Source organism: Lethenteron reissneri, chromosome 20 (assembly GCF_015708825.2).
Source record: "Lethenteron reissneri isolate LAM-NWPU_2019-01 chromosome 20, ASM1570882v1, whole genome shotgun sequence".
NCBI lineage: Eukaryota > Metazoa > Chordata > Hyperoartia > Petromyzontiformes > Petromyzontidae > Lethenteron > Lethenteron reissneri.
The window spans coordinates 11822456-11842885 of NC_083798.1; the positions used below are offsets into that span (position 1 = coordinate 11822456).

The following is a 20430-nucleotide window of genomic DNA, read 5'->3' on the forward strand; positions in this document are numbered from 1 at the left end:
GCGTTTTTTTTAATCGCGCGCGCAATCGGGCTACCAAATGCAATCTGCATAATTTGCGGGGTGGGGCCATTGCAATGAGAGGGGTTTTTGGGGGGGGGGGGGGTTAAGTAAAGGGGAGCTCGCGCGCGCCTCGCGAAGGTGGGCGGGGCTATTCGGAATGAGGGCGGGGCTATAAGGGAAGTAGGGCGGGGCTATTGCCGAATGGGCGGGGCTATTGATGGAATAGGTGTGGCTATTGGTAGAGTGGGCGGGTCTATTGATGGAGTGGGTGTGGCTATTGGTAGAGTGGGCGGGGCTATTGCCGAATGGGCGGGGCTATTGGTAGAGTGGGCGGGGCTATCGGTAGAGTGGGCGGGGCTATTGCCGAATGGGCGGGGTTATTGGTAGAGTGGGCGGGGCTATTGTAGAGTGGGCGGGGCTATTGGTAGAGTGGGCGGGGCTCCGTTTGATTGGAATCCGCCTCGTTCAGCTGGAGCCGCAGACAATAGTGGAGCTGCTTCGGTGCTGGGCACACGCGCGCGCAGTGTACAACACAGAGTAGCAGCGACATAGCGGGCGGCTTGCCCAGCTGTCCCACCTCCTCCTCCTCCCACCTCCACTCTTAGCCGCCCCCGCCACCCACACACTGCGCTGGTGGGGTGGAGCAGCCTTTCGGGCTGCTGCTGCTGCTTCTTGTTTTGCCTCTGCTGCTGCTGCTTGCTGCTCTGCTTCTTGAGCGTGTACTGCCTTTGTCTTTCGTGGTGGCCGGCGGCTGCTTGTGCTTGGGTCGGCCTCTCTGCCCGGCAAGATTAGTGGCGTTTGAACGGAGATAGAGAAAGAGGTGGTGGTGGGGTGGGGGGGGGCAGGACGTTTAGATCCAGTTTGTGGGTGGTGGTGGTGCTTTAGACGGAGGAGTCACGGGTTGAGGTGATGATGGCGAACGCCCTGGCGTGGTTCTGGAACGAGCGCTTCTGGCTGCCTCACAATGTGACGTGGGCCGACATGAGGAACCCCGACGGTGTGACTTTCCCTCAAGCCGAGGACCTCTACATGGCATTCCCGCTAGCGCTCGGCATCTTCGTGCTGCGGATCGTCTTTGAGAGGTGAAGGAGAGGGTCGAGCACACCATGCCTATAGCAGCATCACTCACCGTCATCATCATCGTCGTCGTCTTCGTCGTTCAGTTACGATTCCTTCCTTGCTGCCAGCAGCACCATGAATGACCGGCGCAGTTCACCGCCACATTCGCTCGCGAAACCCACCACCACCTCCTACAGATCAGCATCCACTCGGCCATCATCATCTTCATCGCTTACCAAATCGTGACCTACCACAAAGCATCATCATCATCACTTATCGCGTACCAGCAACAACTTCCAACCATTATCACCGACTGGTCACCTACCCAGGATCACCACCGACATCCGCGATCGACCATCACCACCACTCCACCAACAATTATCCAACAACCCCTCCCAGATTCGGCATCACATCACACCAGCAGACACATCCCTCGCTTGCATAACTTCGCCCACATCACCCACCTACACAGAGTCCGATGGATTAATCATCATCAGCAGCCAACGTCACCAACCGCCATCGTCATTTACCAACCAAACACCATCATCACAACACCATCAACAACGTCAACTCAACTCTTATCACTACCACCCGGGCGGGGGATTACCAACCATCGTCTGCATCAAGCGTCAGTGACCCGTCAGTGGGCGCCCATCAACCACGACTATCCAGCCACGCTCATCACCAACCACTGCCACACACACACACAAAAACAACACCCACCATCAACAAACCCCCCCCTCCTCCACCACCACCACCAACATCAACCCACCAACCCAACTGGGCTGCCATCATCACGCGCCAGACCCAAGCCACCCTCTCGGGGTTGCGGACTGCGACAAGGATGATGAGATACAGCGATGGAAAAGCTGACATTGACAACAGTCTTAAAATAAAAACGCGGCCTATGTTTATTGTACAGTCGGCAACAACAGATTTACGCCAAGAAAAACCTGCACGCACGTACGATGTACTCCTGTGTCAGGGGTGCTTTAAATTTGCATCGGATGCACATCTTTGAATAATCCTGCACATGTATGCAGTAATTCACACAGCAATATATAAGGCTATACGCTGTCATATACAGTACATGCTACGGGTGTATCCTCTGCAGTATTATTATTACAAGATGATGGCAGCTTTACTATTTATAAGATGGTCTTGGCAAAATGTCAAAAAATAAATATATATAAGCCGAGCGTGTTAACATTTCACAGTGAGACCCACAGCACTGTGCCCTGCCGTGTGTCCACAACACTCGATGACATTTCAGGTAACACCACCAATAAGCAGCTATTCCCAGAATACTAAATAGGTAACTGAAAATAGCACTTGGAAAAAAAAATGCACAGCACTCCATTGTTGTTATACTGAAAAACACGACCTCCGCATTTAAAGCATTTAGATGATCTATTTTGGAATGCAAGATTATTCTTGCCTTTAATTGAATGGTGGCTTGATCCCTTCTGCCAATAAAATACAATCAAGGGCTATTCATAGCGAATTGTGCTAGATGCACTCGGTCACGGGCCAGTTTTAAATTACTATTATCAATATCGTTCTTCAGCAGTCATGACAGCCAAGCAGAGTTGATTGAAGTGGAAGTCTTGATATTTACACCAGGGATTTCTTTAGGGGGGGGGGGGGCTGTGGGGATTTTAAATGGAATCTGCTGAGGTCAGTTTTATTAGGCTCTTTGTTGTTGACAATATAAAGCATTTGTTGTTATAATCTTATGAATTTCGTCGTGAAATAATTGGTGACAAGATAACATTTTCTGTACGTGTGGGGTGTAATTCCATCATTTGTGTTACAGCGTTTCAATTGCCCCATACTGAGTACACATTGTAAAATGAACTCAAGTTAATGCTATGTTTTGCTGGATGTTTTTTTAAAAATTCCCATATAGATATTTCACATTCGGAATTCAGACACGTGCAGTCCATTTGTGATCCACGGTGACTCACTGCAACCAATCCTTGCCCATGTGGTTCCGACAGAGAGAGCTTGCCCATTTTATTTTTCAGGATGTTAATCCTCACGTGTGTAGAGCCTTGGTGTTAGCACTAGGGCGATGTTTGTTGTAGGCCCAGGGGGGTTTGTTTATGCGTCATATGGGAGTTGTGGCTCGGCACAGCCTTACTCTCTTGTTTCTGTCAAGTGGTGGCGTAATTGGTGCAGCTGCACTTTCTGTTCACTTGGTTACATCTAATTGAGCCCATGCTGATGCAACGCTGTGGTCATGAGGAGGCCTTTGAAAGCCCAGGCTTTTGTCCCAGTCCACCTTCCTGTGCCGAGCCGTGCCAAATTAATAACGCATACAACCGTTGACAGCTTTTTTTTGAACGTCTTTGGCGACATTTTCTGCCACTGGGATTAGTGTTTTTACTGCAAGCAATAACGTGTTATTTTAGCAAAGGGCTTAAGGATATAATGTAATAGTGAACCACAATTGAGTTATATATTTTTTATGATGTTCACATCATAAGTACCACTGGCACAGCCAGAACAAACCGTACAGTGGAATAAATTATAAATAATAATTGCAGCAGTTATTGCAGTACTTCACGACGCCTAATTTATTTTGGGATTGTAGTAACGCCCTAATGGTTCAGCAGTGCGTGACCTTTCAACGGTATGAATGTTTCATTTGAGTTGTGTTGTTGAAAATGTTGAAATTGTTTCTTTTTCACTGTAGGTGCATTGCAAGGCCCTTGTGCGTACGCACTAAAGATCCAGGCGGCTGGGCCCCGGAAGGCTCAGAGCAATGCAATTCTGGAGAAAGTCTTCACGTCCATCACGAAGGTGAATTGTGCATCCCAGGAGTTCGTTTCATTTGGATTATTTTCTTTACGCATTTTAATTAACCGCACAAATAGCAACGGTAGCCATAAGGTAAAAACAAATATTTACATGCGAATGCAAAAACGTCTGCACTGTCTTCGGCATTAACGCTGCCCTAACATTGATCTCTCCACTGCTGCATTCATTCCTCCCCAAGCTGTGACCATGTGTCGTGGGCCTTGCAAAGGCAACAGTTCATTAAGCACCTGCACACGCGGCGATTTAGTCACACCATCGCTGTGGCGAACTTACTGTCAGGCACGTTTCCTTCCTTTGGCTGCCACTGCATCATTAGGCACGACCATCAGCCCATCATCTCTTTTGCCACTCGCCTTACCCAGCAGTCTATATGATGTCTTTAACTCACATTTTGTAGTTTAATGCCTGTGTTGTTTCACTTTCTCTCGACGTATTTGGCTGATGAAAGGCCGTGTCAATAATGTGGGTGGTATGCAGTTTTTTTTATTTGCACTTCTATACCACCAATAACAACAGCCAACATTCGCCACTAAGTGGCGGTGATGTCACGACGGCGCTTGTGCCAGGCCAGGTACACTTTGAGGCCACGTGAAGTGTCGAAGGCTCGCTGACAGGAGGCCATGGAACAGACTCAGGTGCCATGAATTGACTGAATGAGGTGACTGGCAGATGCACCAGCTGTGCCCCCTCCTGTACCAACTGCTGCCTGGTGCTCCGCTTGTTGTTGTGAGCGTCGCTCCTCTGCCCTCCGTTGTTGTCCACATTCTCTGACTGCATCATTTGTTTCATGCGTGCTTTTGCTTGCTCGTCAACAGAACCCAGGGGACAAGCACTTGGATGGCCTGGCCAAGCAGTTGGACTGGGACGTGCGGACCATCCAGCGCTGGTTCCGTCGCCGGCGCAACCAGGAGAAGCCTAGTCCCCTCGCCAAGTTCTGTGAGAGCATGTACGGTTAATGCACGTGCGGCAATAACATCGCCGAGCAAACCTCGGCACAACCAGAAGTGCCACTCGCTAAACTTTGTAACCGCATTCATCTGCCAACATCTCGCAGGGTAGTTTTCTGTATGAGGCTGGCTTACTGTGGGGTAAGATACACGTAGGTTATAATTTCTGCTTCGTGTGCGGTGTATAGGCAAAGCTGTTTAGGTATTAGCCATATTAATAGTAAAGCAGTCAGGTTTGATGAATGCCCAAAGGAATCTGTATTTGAATCTCTTACTGCGCTACGAAATTGCACTTTAAACTAGTCCTAATTTGAGCCTTAATGAAGCGCCAGAACCATACCCGCCTGCCAGCTCTAGTTTTTAATCACGCATACCGATTAGTCGGGCCTGCCGTGGCTAAAGGGCACATTCATATAATCCACTATTTAACATGCCTTATTTAAATGCACGAGACATGCCCGCGCTATTCCTTATACCAATTTATGTATTAAAAAATATCTGGTAACATGCTGGAATGCGGGGAGCATTCATCATCATCATTTCAGCCGTGCCGCGCACTCGGACGTTTTTATCTGCAATGAAAAGCGAATATGTTTTGCACGGTGGATTTATTCATGTTTTCGTTATTTAGGTGGCGCTTCATGTTCTACCTCTACGTATTTGTGTACGGACTGAGGTTATTATCACAGGTGAGCATAGCTTTCATGTGTTTTTTGTCATTAACCCTCACGATGTGTTGAAGTACATTATTATGCTGTTTGTGCACCCAATTTACCGGTGCAAAGTACATTTTATTCTTGGTAAATATAATTCATCGCCGCTAAATTTTATTCACGTATTGCCTTCTATACAAAAGTCGTGTGGAGGAAGGTGGGGAGTGCTTGTACAACTAACTGTATGTGATCTTGTATACGTGTGATGCCTGTTGCAGAGCACTTGGGTGTGGGACAGTCGACAATGTTGGTACAACCACCCCTATCAGGTAATCACTGCTTCGTGTCACCTTTCTGCTCGGATTTATTTATCTCAAACGTGTAAGTTACCCATTGTGCAATGTTATGAATGACTGCAAATGTTTCTACTTTTGACGAGTTTTGTTGTTGTTGAAGGGGAGCATTAAAATATTTTGTTCTGGCTTTATTTGGTTCAATAAACATGGCAAAATGTGTTTTTTGGCAGCCACTACCTTCAGATATACAGTACTACTACATTGTGGAGTTGGCTTTCTACTGGTCGCTCATGTTCTCGCAGTTTACAGACATCAAGAGGAAGGTAAGGAGACTTTAATTTTCCACATCCTCGGTTGATTCCACTTCTACGTACGGAGCTTTCTGTCTGCATGTCAAATACAACCCTAATCTCTTTAAGGCATTGACTACAGACATATTTCTACGTGGAAGGGCCCAACTCCAAAGAAAAACTGCACATACTGGATGGCTTTCTCGTCATTGTTAACACCTGGATGCAATGAGGTCTTTTGAAAATATTTTAGTCCATATAAATCTCATCTTTGTGTAAGCTTTCCCAGATGTACATTAAAACCAGGTAAAATATTTCACATTTAATGGAAACGAACTCAACACATTCATTATTAACACTGCCTTAAAATGTCATTATATATAAGAGACAACGTTTTCGGAAATGTGCCCCTCTTAGTACATACTACCTATTATATATATATTTTAAGCAGTGTTATTGAGAAACATGTTGATTTATTTTATTTGTCTTGTTCCACGACTGCCACCATCTCGGTGTCGCCAAATATTTACTACAGAATTGTGAGCGGGCACATATGGATGATGGTTTCTTAGAATTGTTTTTGTTTATCTCGCTCTTGAGAGTAAGACTGAGTGAATTTTGAAAGGCCCTGGGTAGCCAGGTTTTCATCTCTCATTTGCTTGTGGCACACTGTGACCAGACTCCACACACAATCCAGAAATTCCGAATAGGGCAGCATATTCAAGCGTTCAGCATCAGCTCCTAGTCTGCTGTGGTACATTGGTAATACCCTCTCTCTCTCTCTCCCCCCTTGCCTCCTCCTCCCCCCTCTCTTACCTATATAACCTCTTGCCACGGCACCTCTCCCGCCGACTTCAGCATTTTCTTGCTGTGGTTGTTCCACCTGATGAAGATCGCTTGTGTTGCGATCGTAACGTCGTGATTTGTTTTATTTTATTTCTACCTACGTGACTTTACTGAAAGAACCAAAGAGTATGGATTCCTGCAGTCACGAAAGCTTCAAATCAAGATTACTACCCTGCAGCTTTAATTTTTGTGGCAAATCCTGCCCTGTAGTGTTCTGTGCAGTACACGGGAAAATAAATACGTTTTGTGGAAACAATTAGCGGTTTCTTCGTGGAATTTGTTTTTCAGTAAAAAATAGAGAGGCAATACAACTTTAACAAGGCATTGTATAACATAATAAAGAATGGAATCCACATGTCAAAGTCCGTGCTTGCCATTCGCAAATGCAAAAGGAATTTAGCAAAGGTACCAAGACCAGTTTTTTTTATTTTAAGGGATTACATCACAAGTAGCTGTAAATTGAGCAGCTTGCTTATTTCATTTGATGGGAACCCATATACTGTGCTAGAGTTTTAAACCGGTGAAGGTTTCGCAGACATCGGTAATCACACTGTGTTTACACAGCTTGTTGCAAGAGAACAGTACTCAGTGCAAAGTGCAAGCATGTGAAATACTTCATTGCCTGAGAATATCTGCCCGCATGTTAACCTCACCCACCACTGCTCGCTTATGAACCCACTGTTGGATTTTTACCCCTACAACGAAATGAAAAGTCTGTCATGTGAGTGTTGCAAGCCTTGCCAGTTGAGCAATAAGATACTTAGTCTACTTGGCAGAAAAGGTGGCATGTGTATGTAATTAAATCGTGGTGTGTTTTTTTAAAAACAAGCCTTTCTTGAAGCGTGTCAATCCTTGTTTTTGGCACCCTTTTATTAATTATTTAAACTTATCGTAAAAAAATGTAGAGTTGCTACAAATATAGGGTGAATGTACTTCAGAATAGCCTTGTTTTAAAATAAATCTAAACTATACTCTGGTTCTTTCGGTAAAGTCACGTAGATAGAATAATAACCAATAGATCACGGCGTTTCGATAGCAACACAAGACATCGTCTTCAGATGAAACGATACAGCAGGCGGACTGCTGAGGCAGGAGGAAATGTAGCGAGAGAGCTACTGCAACCAGAGGTTATAGACGTTTGTGGTGGGTTCAACCCAAGGGTAAGTGGGCAGGGCTAGGGATGGAATTTGCAAGTAAATGTAAGATCGCAGCTAATCCGAGGGGGGGAGAGGCTGTCGTAACGGGCGAGAGGGTGGGGGGTGAAATTTACAGAGGGAACAAGGTTATAGAGAGAAAAAAGAAATCAAACTTAGAAATGTAATGCAACTCAGAGAGTCGGCCAACACAACAGTTAACACTATACCTGGTTGATCAACGTCCTTCCAAAGATTGCTAAATTTTGCATCCATCTTCTCGGTTTAAGTCATGCCGGAGTTGTGTGGAAATCCTCCCCGTAGAGGGTGAATAGTTCAATCTTGATTTGAAGCTTTCGGGACTGCAGGAATTCATAGCAACACAAGTCATCATCTTCAGGTGAACCAATCTTTATAAGGACGTTGATCAATTAGGTATAGTGCAACTCTGAGTTGCATTACATTTCTAAGTTTGCTAAGTTTGATATCTTACTCTTTGGTTCTTTTGGTAAGAAAAGGAAATCTAATAATAGAATACGACGTTTCGGTTGCAACACAAGCAACCATCATCAGGTAAGGATGAATGATAAAACACAGACACGGGAACAGCATCGGCAGACACGCATGCAGAGGCACACCCAAAGACACCGAGCGACACACACCAAGACAAACAGAAGGACAACGAATCTGTGCCGAGGCCTTAAATAGAGAGAGGGGGGAGGGGCCGGGGCAGAGAGAGGACTGGGGAGGCGGGACCAGCTGACAAGCGAGGGGACAAGGAGGGAGCAGTGTGGAATTCTGGACCATAGTGGCCGGAGGAGAGACGATGGTTTAGAGCAAGAAAATCTAAAGTTTGAGAAAGCAAATTTAGTAAAATTAGGAAGTGTAATGCAATGCAACACAGACGGTCTGTTGATCTTTTTTTTTCTATCACCTTGTTTCCTCTGTAAATTTTACCCCCACCCTCTCACCCGTTATGGCAGCCCCTCTCCTCCCTTCCCCCCTCGGATTAGCCGAGGTATGCCAGCTCTGCGATCTTACATTTACTTGCAAATTCCATCCCTAGCCCTGCCCACTTACCCTTGGGTTGAACCCACCACAAACGTCTATAACCTCTGGTTGCAGTAGCTCTCTCGCTACATTTCCTCCTGCCTCAGCAGTCCGCCTGCTGTATTGTTTCACCTGAAGACGATGGCTTGTGTTGCTATCGAAACGTCGTGATCTATTAGTTATTTTTCTATCTAAGTGACTTTACCGAAAGAACCAAAGAGTATGAATTCCTGCAGTCACGAAAGCTTAAAATCAAGATTAAATCTAAACGAAACTTTTTTTTATTTTACCAGGTAAAGCACACTGCTCTTTTTCCAGAAGACACCTTGCTACAAATGATAGCTCAACAAAGTGGCTTATGTGCAAATGTATAGCAGCCAAATACTCTAAACGCATGTTTCTAAATGTGGAGGAAAAAACTGGAAGACCCGGAGAAAAATCCACACGATCATGGGGAGAACATGCAATCTCCAATATACAGGTGTCAGGGTCAGGATCGAACTCCCAACCTTCCTGTATACCAGGCGAGGGAGTTAACATCTCTCCACTGGCGCCCTATTATCTACAGTTGCCATCGAATACTGGACAGCGTTTCATTATTAAGCAAATTATTTTGTGATGCTGCTGCGTTGCAGTGGTGCACAAGCACAATGAACACAAAAACTCGACACATTCACCATTCATTTCATTAAGTGGATCGGGTGTGTTTACATAATATCATATTATTTTACATGGTGACATAAATATGAACTTGATAGTGTTTGAGTGCTATTTTATTTCATTGTCAGGAAGTATTTACGATATGATCTTTCTGAATAAACGCATCGTTTTGTTGATACTGAGCACTGCTTGCTTGACAATAGATTAAATGGGTCAATCTGTCTGCTCTTAAGTCAATATTCGTCACTCGGTTAAAACTTAACTCGGGTAAGATAACAGGGGTGAGTGTAACTCGCACTGTGTTTGTGTAGCTTCTTATTTGGGGACAGTTATGTAGTAGGCATTGGAACATTTTTGCAAGCAATACATCAACCTGTGTTGAAAACTGGCCATATAGCATAGACTTACTTTAAACACTCATAAATAAGATTTGTAGGTTTGTTCACTGGTTCAGACTAGACAACGACATCTTATGGCCAAATGTAAGCACGTAACTTTTCTGTGTCAATAAAAATAATAGGGTGAAGCAGTGGTATACTGATCAGCACACTGCTCTCTGAACTAAGTGATCCGAGTTCGATTCCTGATCATGGCTAACCTCAGTGACAAGTGATATTAGAACTGGTTCTTCAATTCCCACCACTTCCCTTCAGTGTAGTAAAAAAAACCCATGGCTGGCATGACTCAGAGAAGCCTTCAGCCATTCAGTGATTGACACTCTGAAATGTAATTATTTAGAATGTAGAAGGAGTATTTTATATATTCTTACCGCATGCATATTGCAATTGATAAATAATGGTGTATAAGATGAGAAGCCTATGTCAGAACATTCAGTCACTGCATCGGTGACTGCATCGCGCGCTTTCATGTTCGCCTCTCCGGCCGTCTGCAATGCTCTTCCTTCCAATATTAGGAAGCCACTGGAGCCATGCACTTTTCAATCTAGATTGAAAACTAATTTCTTTAGAACTGCTTTTTGTGTTTAGTTTGTTGTCCTTACTCTCCGATTAGCGTGGTTGGAAACGTACGGTCCAAAACACATTCCTGCGGAGGGAGCTGGTAGGAACGTTGGGTTGCTCGGTCAATGGCCAGGGTCAATGGCGGCGTGGTGTATTCCGCAAATATGCCCGACTGAGGGCGGGCACAAGCCGGCGTGAATAGGTTAAACGTTGAGTTATATAAGGGCACCATGGGGTGACCAGCCCCTCCCCACCCAGCCCCATCCCACCCTCCCCTCCCCACCCAGCCCCTTTCTCCCCACCCAGCCCCTCCCTGCACGACGGACACAATAATCCCCTGTGGGCTGGTGTAACCAGGAGGTTCTTACTAGTAAGAAGTTCTATATACATACTTTCTGTGATTCCATTCCATGTCGTCTTGTTTTTAAATTATCGTGGCATGACCTACATGTATATAGTTTGTACTTTTCAAGTGTGTATCCTCTATCGAACAATTAATTCTACAGTACTTATCTAGCCCCCCTCCCCCCCGTTTGAATTTTACATTTATGCATAATGTGAGGTACGTGTGTAGCTTAAGCGTACTCTAGTTTCTTCGGTAAGTGCACGGAGTTTTCTCGAAGGGTGCTGTGCAATATTTTGTGATGTTTTGGGTTTCGAATTTCCCGAGGGATTGAATGAATCCATGTTTGTTCGCGTAAAAAAAAAACTTCCGCGCGTTTTAGCCGGGACTTTAAGCTGTTGTCGTTCTCATCCTTCACTCTTCCACTGTACTGTACTCTGTGTTCATCTGTTATTTTTAATTTATTATCATAGATCTTATATTTGTTTTTGCCAACGTTTTTCATTTCACCGCGTCGGAGGTCGTGTGAGCTGAAAGGTACACGCGATTCAGTGTTGTGTGGTGTTCAACCCTTTTAAGCCACTAGCGGACTTCAAACTGTGGCACTGTAGTTTTAGATGTGTAACCCTGAGATGGTTAACCACGTGGCTTTTGTATCGGACCAGTTTCCATCCTGTCCCAAGCAAGCACTTAATCTTGCCCATGCGTCCCACACTCCTTGCTCCGCTGCCAACATTTCCTTCTTGGCGTTGCCCGTTGGTATATGTGTGACACGGCCAGGATTGACGTAATGCTCACTTAAAAAAATACCCACGGTTGGCTATGTACGGCGCGAAAGAAGTTCAACATACATACATACAAAATGTGTATGAAATTTTTATCAGCAAAGTTTGTATTTTTTCACTTTGTAAAAAATTGTTGTCTTAATTGGTGAACGTATTGTCTACTTATAAATGAGCTTCAACTGTATATGCGGCATTGCAAATTATTCCAGTTACAGCGATATTTGAATGTAATGGATGCTATTAAATTTTCACATTCAAATTTTTGCCCCCATATTAAGTGTGCACATAAGTTAGTCTTTGGATCACTCCCTCGGTGATTGCTATAATGTTGCTAAATTTCGTTAAACTTTTTACCCATTCACCGTGATAAGCCCTTGAAGGCTTTACTATTTGGCGTTGAGTAATGTGGATATGTGACATTCGGATGTGAATTAAATCACAGATAACATTTCAACAGAGATGCCAGGAAGTGCCTGGGCCAAGGTTGTTTAAGTGAATGACATCACCCTATTTTTTTTTACTCAAAGTCGAGTGTTCCTGTATTAGATGAATGCTTTGCTAAGTTTCTGCTGTAGCTTGCAATTGTATTTGCGCTGCCTTTTTACAATGTGAAGCATCTTGGCTCATTAATTTGTTGTTTTTAAATGCAAGGAAAATATTAAAACGAGATTTTCATGATTTTCATTCCATTGCATTACAGTTGATCGTAGTCTAGGATCTTTTAGTTTAGGATATTTTTGTTCTGTCCTGACCCTGCTTTTCCTCCGTGATTGGCGAGCATCGTGAAGGACAGTCGGGCGGTGTGTCTTGATTCCCCGCCTGTGTGTTTTTGTCAAGGACTTCTTCATGATGTTCATGCATCACCTCATCACCGTGAGTCTCATCTCCTTCTCGTACATCGTCAACATGGTGCGCATGGGCTCGGTGATCCTGTGCATGCACGACGCTGCCGACTTCCTCCTCGAGGTGAGTTGTTCTCTCAATGCGGTTGTCCTTCGAAAACGGCGGCTTTAGCCTTTTCCTTTCGGACGGCCGAATGGGACTTTAGCAGGTGGCCACACATTGACACGAAAAAATGGCAAAGGTGCAGCCCTGCAATCGCTTGCCCTCGCTACTGCTGGCAGAAGGCCCTTTAGAGGATATTTTGACATAATCTCACATCGATCAGATGTCTTGGGAGAGGTGGCACTACCCACACTTTAACCCACCACCCGCAACCTGCTGCTTGACTGCCAGCAGTCTGGATACCTGTGTACTCGTTCACCTGTGTACCCATTTATACTGCCGGGTGGATTTAGGAAACTCAGGCATTGTTTCAAATGCGGCGCAGGAAGATGGCATTGAACCGTCACACCACAGTGGCATCCGTTATCCAGTATTGAGGCGAAAAATAAAATCAGTTTAACACAGGCTTTCGCACGTAGGCTTTCTTATGAAAAAATTAAATCTCGACCGAATGCAATGATGCCTTTGCACTCGCACAAGTTACTCAGGGTGCAAACATTTTAAACAGTGTTGTTTCAAGTTTCGATAATAGTCTTCTCTAGTACCCAGTCAGCACAGCAAAGGTACTCTCAGTAAGGGATGAATGTTTGTTTGGTGGCCGTTTCGAAGTGGCACATCTTGTGTGATCGCAGGGTGTACAAGATGAATTTGTGGTGCTGTAGGTTCCCAACCCCCCTGTCCTACGGAATTCTCGTAGGCAGAGCCAACGTATTCTTTTCACCGTGTACCAGCTGACTTTTGTGCAATAACCTTTGACCGTAAGTGTGTGAAGAATTCTAACCCACGTTTAGTATTACTAGACACTGTAACTTCAATGCTTTTCCTTTTTTATGCGTTGCAGGCAGCCAAGATGGCAAACTACGCACGATACCAAAAGCTCTGCGACCTTCTTTTCATTTTATTTGCCCTGGTCTTCTTTGTGACAAGGCTGGGCTTGTTCCCATTTTGGTGAGTGCACCAAGTACCATCTTATTCCCTCAACACAAGTGACAGCCACGGTCTTTGTTTGACTTGTATGTGTTTTTGTGTCTTTGCTGGCCCTAGTTTTTTTTTGCTACTTTAAAAAAATGCAGTTTACATCATGTATTCATCTTCAACACAACAAGTGCACAATAGAGCGCTTCTTGCTGTGCGCGTTGTGTTATGTTACTGATTCAGACGAGTGAATTAACGTCTTGCCACAGCTGGCGCCTAGACTGTTGCGACATCCCGAGTTTTCCTCCCATGAATATTTGCTGTGTGGGTGGGAAGAGTTCGGTAGAAGGGTCAAAGCAATTTCGTGACCAACTCTAAAAGGATGAATGCATTGAATAACATTTAAACAGGTGTGGGTTTGGCAAGAGTGAATGCTTGGCATGATGCAAGTTTTGTTTGTCTCTTTGTTTCTACCTGCTAATTCAAATTATTCTTGTTTTCTTTTCTTGCTCTGCCCAGGCCTGTGCGGAGCACAATGTTTGAAAGCTGGGAAATTGTGGGGCCGTATCCATCCTGGTGGGTGTTTGTGGGGCTATTGGTTTTACTGCAGTGTTTACACGTAATCTGGTCGTACCTCATACTTCGCATCGCCTGCAAGCTCCTGCGTAAGGGCAAGGTACGTACTTGTGCAAGGGTACACGTCCTTTTAGTATCTGCACGCACACACGCATACTATTACACATTCGTATGCGAGCCCTTTTACGCACAAATACTGACCACGCTCCTTAGACGGATATCATCACGCGCACATTACCCAGTGGTACAAATGAGTTGGTTGTGCTTGGCCTCAAAAAAATCTTTACATTTAAAACTTCCTCGGGCTGAGCCCCATGTACACAAATCAGTATTTTGTTGCTTTCGCGAGCGTTAAACTCTCTTCTCCACACTGCCGCTTGTGTCTTTCACGTTGTGTCAAAACCCCAGTCTACGTTCATAGTCCTCTTGTGGGTTTTTTTCTGCCTGCTGACGCGGTGTTGCAGATCTCTTGTTTCTCTATCTTTTTTTTTTCGCTATGGCTTTCCTCGGACCTGTTTAATACCTGTGCTGCCCCCCCCCTCCTCCTCTTACCCCTCCTCTCTTCTGGAAGTCTGGGAGATGGGACTCGCTGCATGTAAGTTATGCCAGGCGCCAACTTTGCTCAGAGGGCAGTGGACCAGGCCGCTCTTATTGTGGCATTCTCTCACCTCTGTGCATGTATTTGTGACTGCATTGCTTTCAGATCCATTACCATAAAAAGCTCGCCCTTATCTCAAAGGCTTAAACTCCAGCATTCCGATTGTGTGAGCCTCTGCTGATGTTGTTCGTTGCAGTGCAGTTGGTGCAAGCTACCTCATTGTTGCACGTAAATACTTATCTCATTCTTGCTAATCCCATTTGCCATTGTGGGTTAAAAAGCACCTCATCATCACCCTTGATCATAATCACACCTTGACGTCACACCCTGTTGTCAAAATCTAACTTTTCATACTTCTACCAGGTATACAGGCCGCCAGGGACTTTTGCTTTTTACGAAGTAATTTGCCCCGAAAGCCCTGATTTTATTGCCAGCCATTACCCGTCACATCCGCGTTTACAGCACGCTTGTTAACGTTAGCAAATGAACGTTGAAGCCTGTGAAATATATCATTTGCACGTAACAGACATTTGTGTGTTTGCACAATGAGCAATAATATTGAATTACCGTCAAAAGGAAGAAGTATTTTTCCAGCTCAAACGAGCATTAAGGGCGGTGCTCATTTGCCCTTTACAGCCCCAAGCCAGTGGTTGGTTGAAATGATACATTCCTATGGGAGCAGAGATTCGATCCATAGGCCAACTCCCGTTTGTTGACTTTGTCCATGCGGTGCTTGATGGGCTGAATCAACCCCCAACCTGAATGTGAACCCGCAACCTTCCGATTACGAACCGCTCACTCGTCCTACGAAGCCACCTGGCTCGGTTAAAGTATCACTCTAATTTAAAAAATAGAGCAAGATCTCTCGTGAAATACTCAAAACATACTGACATGGTGAGATTCTATAAATTATTTCACACTATTAAAAAGCAGTACTTGTTGGCGTTCAGTTTTTATATGGTGTGCATGCTAACAGCTCTAGCACGCTTTCACTAGGTGTACGCTTATATCACTTTAAAAAACCAGGGCACTTGATTTTGACACTAAACCTCTGATTGAATCTTTGCACGCAATGTTTTTATTCACGACTCTTATTCCCACTGTTCACCCATTTCGCTTTCACGCGTATACCCCCTGATGTATTCCACGTACGGTATACCCACAGACGTCACGTGTAGTCCCTTACACTCCACACGTTTACCCCCTCCCTTATACTCTGACCACACCCTTCGCCGGGACTACCTGGGCCCTCGTTGCCAACACCCCTCGTCGTCGTGTCGACTGCGGCTCTCGCAGGTATCCAAGGACGACCGCAGCGACATCGAGAGCAGCTCAGACGACGACGAGCGAACGGGCGACCGGGCCAAAGGCACGGCGCGCGGGACGGGCAACGGCGCGGGCAACGGCGCGGGCAGCGCAAACGGCACCAACGGCCACCTGCTCGCGGGAGCGACCGCGCGAGCCTACGAGCACTGAGACGCCGGCGGCGGCGCGAGCAGCGGCCTCGCATGGTCCCGGACTGGGGCTCCACACAACCGCCTGACAACCAAACCAGCTGTCCCTCCTCCACTCCATTACGGTCCTGCACCCCCCCACCTCCCCTCTCTTCGGTCCTGCTCTCAATGCCCTCTGCTCAGGCCCACGGTGCAAGTGGTTCACGTCCTCCTCCTCCTCCCCCCCCCCCCCCCTTATCCTCTTTGTGCCACGCTTTATTTAAAGTGGTGCCCAGTGTTTATTTTTAAATGAAGAAAAATTAGCAGTGTACCAGTGTTTGTGTGTATGCCTGAGACTTCCCCCCCCCTTCCCTCATTTGCATTTGCCCTGCTCTTTCCTCTCGCCCTACTGTTGCCGGCTATCCATGTGTTGCTTGCATAGCACTGCTGTGGTATGTCGTGGGAGTGTTCGTCAGGTGTAGGTTATTTGTGATTTTTTTCGCAGTAGATGCATTCCGCCCGAGCTGGTTTACTCTTGTAATTATCCGAGTGCTCATCGCAAAATGCATGAAGTGGCTATATCACAGGGTGTGTAGTTGGGCAATGAAATATTCAGTATAAAGGTGGCAGGAAGTGTGATTCATGTGATGGATTTTTTTTTTAAATGCAACGTAAAAACAAGCAGGTTTTGCCTTTACCATTGTTTTTTAAGGCATCAATTCCAGACACGTAAATTAATTGTCAACATATTAATGCCTATTTCAATCACCTACGTAGTGTGTACGAAATGAACTTAAATAGTGTGATTATTTATTAGCAATAAATCAAACTTTATACACACTGGGTTTCAGAGAGGTGTTTTGCTGTACACTGGCCATATTTTGTCAGAAGGAGAAGCATTCCATCTTGCAAGATAGTATGTTAAGAATGTTTTTAAAAGTATTTATTGCTGATAAGACTTAAGAGAAGGCATTGTATTCTAGATCTGGATGTCTGAAAATGACAAATCTAATCGTGAATAAGCTATACAATGGAATGTAACATGAGTGTTCAATAGAGATACAAAGTTGTATTTGCTGATCTTTGACGTTTACAAATGTTACAGTGGACATCATGTAAAGCAGGGATGCACAACTGAAAGTATTGCACGCAGGGCTTACATTCAGCAGGGTCTGGGCTGGCAACCTGAAAAGTATATCCACACGCGGCACACCACATCTAAGTATCCCTCTCACTAGGGCCGTGGCGACCAGCCCACGTGTCACCTTAAGTCTACCAGCGACCCGGAAACTATTCCGTCGGAAATTTAAGCCCTGGCCTCGTGGGGGAGGACCGCATGTTGTTCACCCCTGGTGTAGTGTAAGCAGTTTCGAGAACCCGTTGCAAATTCTGCTTAGCGACAAAGCAACGCCCAGTCATGCCGTGGCTAGCCGGCTTCTGCCACGGTTGTAATTTCTTGACTTGCACAATGTTGGCATTGCGCCGAGAATCGCAAAACGGCGCGTAATTTCATGGCCGCTCAAGCTCTGCGCATTGGTCTTCAGTGAATTTATTACAGTGGCTTAAAAGCCTTGATTACTGCAGTTTTAGGCTCGGTCCGTCAACTAAACGCTGAACAATGCTCAAAAGCGAACGAGCGAGATTAAAATATTTTAATACAAATTCCACAAACAGCTGTGGATATGTTTATCCCCCCGTCAATTATTATGCACAGAAGTTGACCTTTTTTCTCGTACGGTAGATGGAATATTCATCCTTTGGGCTGTTGAAAACAGTCGTCGTGTATTGAAAAAAGTTGGCTGTAAAACGATACGTTTGTATTAACATATAAGTGTATGGGAGCATAACGTTTTACACAACATATGCTTAATTTGAATAACATTTGATGGGACCCAGCCTGCATAATGTGATAACATTTATAACAAACGTTTCGTGTGGGCATAGTGTTGCCTGTGTTGCCATTTCCTTTAAGTGGAAAGTCACCAAACCAACCCTCTAAAGTCCCGAGGTCGATTTCTCAAGTCAAAGACAAAATAACACACTTTACCAAGTATTAAGCATCGTAAACTGATACAAGATCTTTAATACAGACCTGGAATAGTATCCTCATCCCAACAAGTCCATAGTTTTGTCGCTATCGTTGCCTTGACAATTGTCTTGCTAGGGAAACCAAAAAAAATCAGATGAATCGAGCCACAATCGCGAAGTTGGTAACAATGGGTATTGCGACACGTGTCCACCTGTTCACATCTAAATCCCCGCGCCGAGGTGACTGGTGACAGGTAACGGAAGGCAGGTGTATGGTGAAACACTTTCGAAATGCCTCTCGAGTATGGAAGCCGTTGTTTTGTGCAGCTGCAGTTGCCCTTGTGCTGCTTTAGCGTCGCCTGTTGCACGCAGAGTTTGAGACGTAGAGCGAAACCTCTCAAGAGAAGCCCATTCTGTTGGGTGTGCGTCTTTTCATGGTGGACATGTATCATTTGCTCATTCTAGGAACCCGGCATCCCATTTGTGTCTACCCCATTGCCCAGTCCTCCCTTTGCGCTTTACGACGCGTCTGCAGAACGATAATGCGATTCCACGGGGGAAGCGTTCGTACCTCGCGACGATTGCTGTTCTAGTGTGTCGGGAGTCATTACTGTAATAAAAAAAGGTACGGCTGTAAAGAGCGATTGTGCGACGCGGACAGACTTATCTCGCCCAGTGGCGAGAGACACGGTTGGAGCGGGAAGTTCGGCTTTATTTTGCGCACAATCAAATGGATCAATTTAATCGGTGTATGTTGTTGATATTATTAAAGAACTTTTGTTTCAGGCTGTTTTGCTCGCCGCACTTTTGTCATCGGCACGCGCGTGTGTGCATACACCTAGATGTGAATGTCCCTCTGCAAGGTGAATGCGACTTGCGTCGCCGCGATCTCCAGAGACGATGCAGTTTACAAGTGGTGCGTACAATGTGATCAATTTCGCAGGTCCCTGTGGAAGACCTGATAGGCCTGTGACCTCCATGGTGGGCAGTGGTTGAATTTTATCGGAACACTAAATCCAGGAGGATGTAATAACGCTTGGCAATCGCGTTAACGTCGGGACCCAGAATTTGTTTTGGCCTTTCCCCAGTTGCATGCTATGAGACGAAGACCTTTACGGTTTGGAACTCTCGCAGAAAGTGGTGTAACCATCACCCCGTGGCGATAGAACAGGCTCCCGAAGATGACCGCACACCATTCAGATCCATCCATTTGTTTCTTATCCACATGTGGTGGTGCACCTACTCGCGTACCCCGATATCGTAATGTTTATCTTTAAAAACTCGTGCGATGTCAACCATGTTTGTCAGTCATTGGTGACCAGACTGAGACCCATCAATTCACTCCGCTTGAGAACCTGGTGTGCTCGTGGGTGGCTGAATCCCAGATTTGAACCAATGACCACATTAGTGCCAGCTCAGTGCGCTGACACGGTATTCACCCCCCCAGAGCCATTGACTACCTCGGTGCTATATGTATTAGATCCAAGAAACTGCTGCCGTTTGCTAGACCAACCCAAATTTACTGCAGAGTATGATCCAGTTTTATCATCGGCCATCAAAAGAGGCATTAAACCCTTGATTGTGATTAGGCTGAGTATGCTAAATATATTAATAACCCGATTTATGTCTCAACCCCTTTAACGGCGTTTCGCGAATCCGTCGTCAATTTATTAAGTCCACTAATTGATTTGCGTCACCTCAACCCACACGGAGCTGGCGGCATCATCCGCCCTTTCTCGTATCCCTGCCGCTTCAGCCATCATCTTCCCTGTAATATCACTTTTCGTCGCTCATAGAAATGTACTGTGGAGTCCAATATATTATTTATGTTCAGTAATTTGGTGATTTTATTGTGTACGATATCGTATTGTGACCTGTATCATTTGTGTTAAAGTTTAGTGCTGTACACTAGTTTTGAGTACAGTATGTTTAGTGTGCCTTTTGATTGTTACATTATCACACAAAACGACATGGCTAAAAACATAAGCGATTATGGGGCCATACATTTAGTAGGGACGCAAAAATCCGTCA

General features: G+C 45.3%; 1 protein-coding gene across 1 annotated transcript; it reads left to right on the forward strand.

Moving 5' to 3' along the window:
* Nucleotides 1–400: 400 nt before the first annotated feature.
* LOC133344763 (ceramide synthase 6-like) lies at nt 401–19184 on the forward strand. The gene is given in 12 exon segments (XM_061554900.1): nt 401–1082; nt 3758–3770; nt 3772–3864; nt 4698–4828; nt 5461–5518; nt 5761–5811; nt 6009–6101; nt 12682–12810; nt 13691–13797; nt 14284–14440; nt 14912–14935; nt 16235–19184. Coding segments are annotated over 12 exon segments (1209 nt in total). The 5' UTR covers nt 401–909; the 3' UTR covers nt 16415–19184.
* The last annotated feature ends 1246 nt before the right edge of the window (nt 19185–20430 follow it).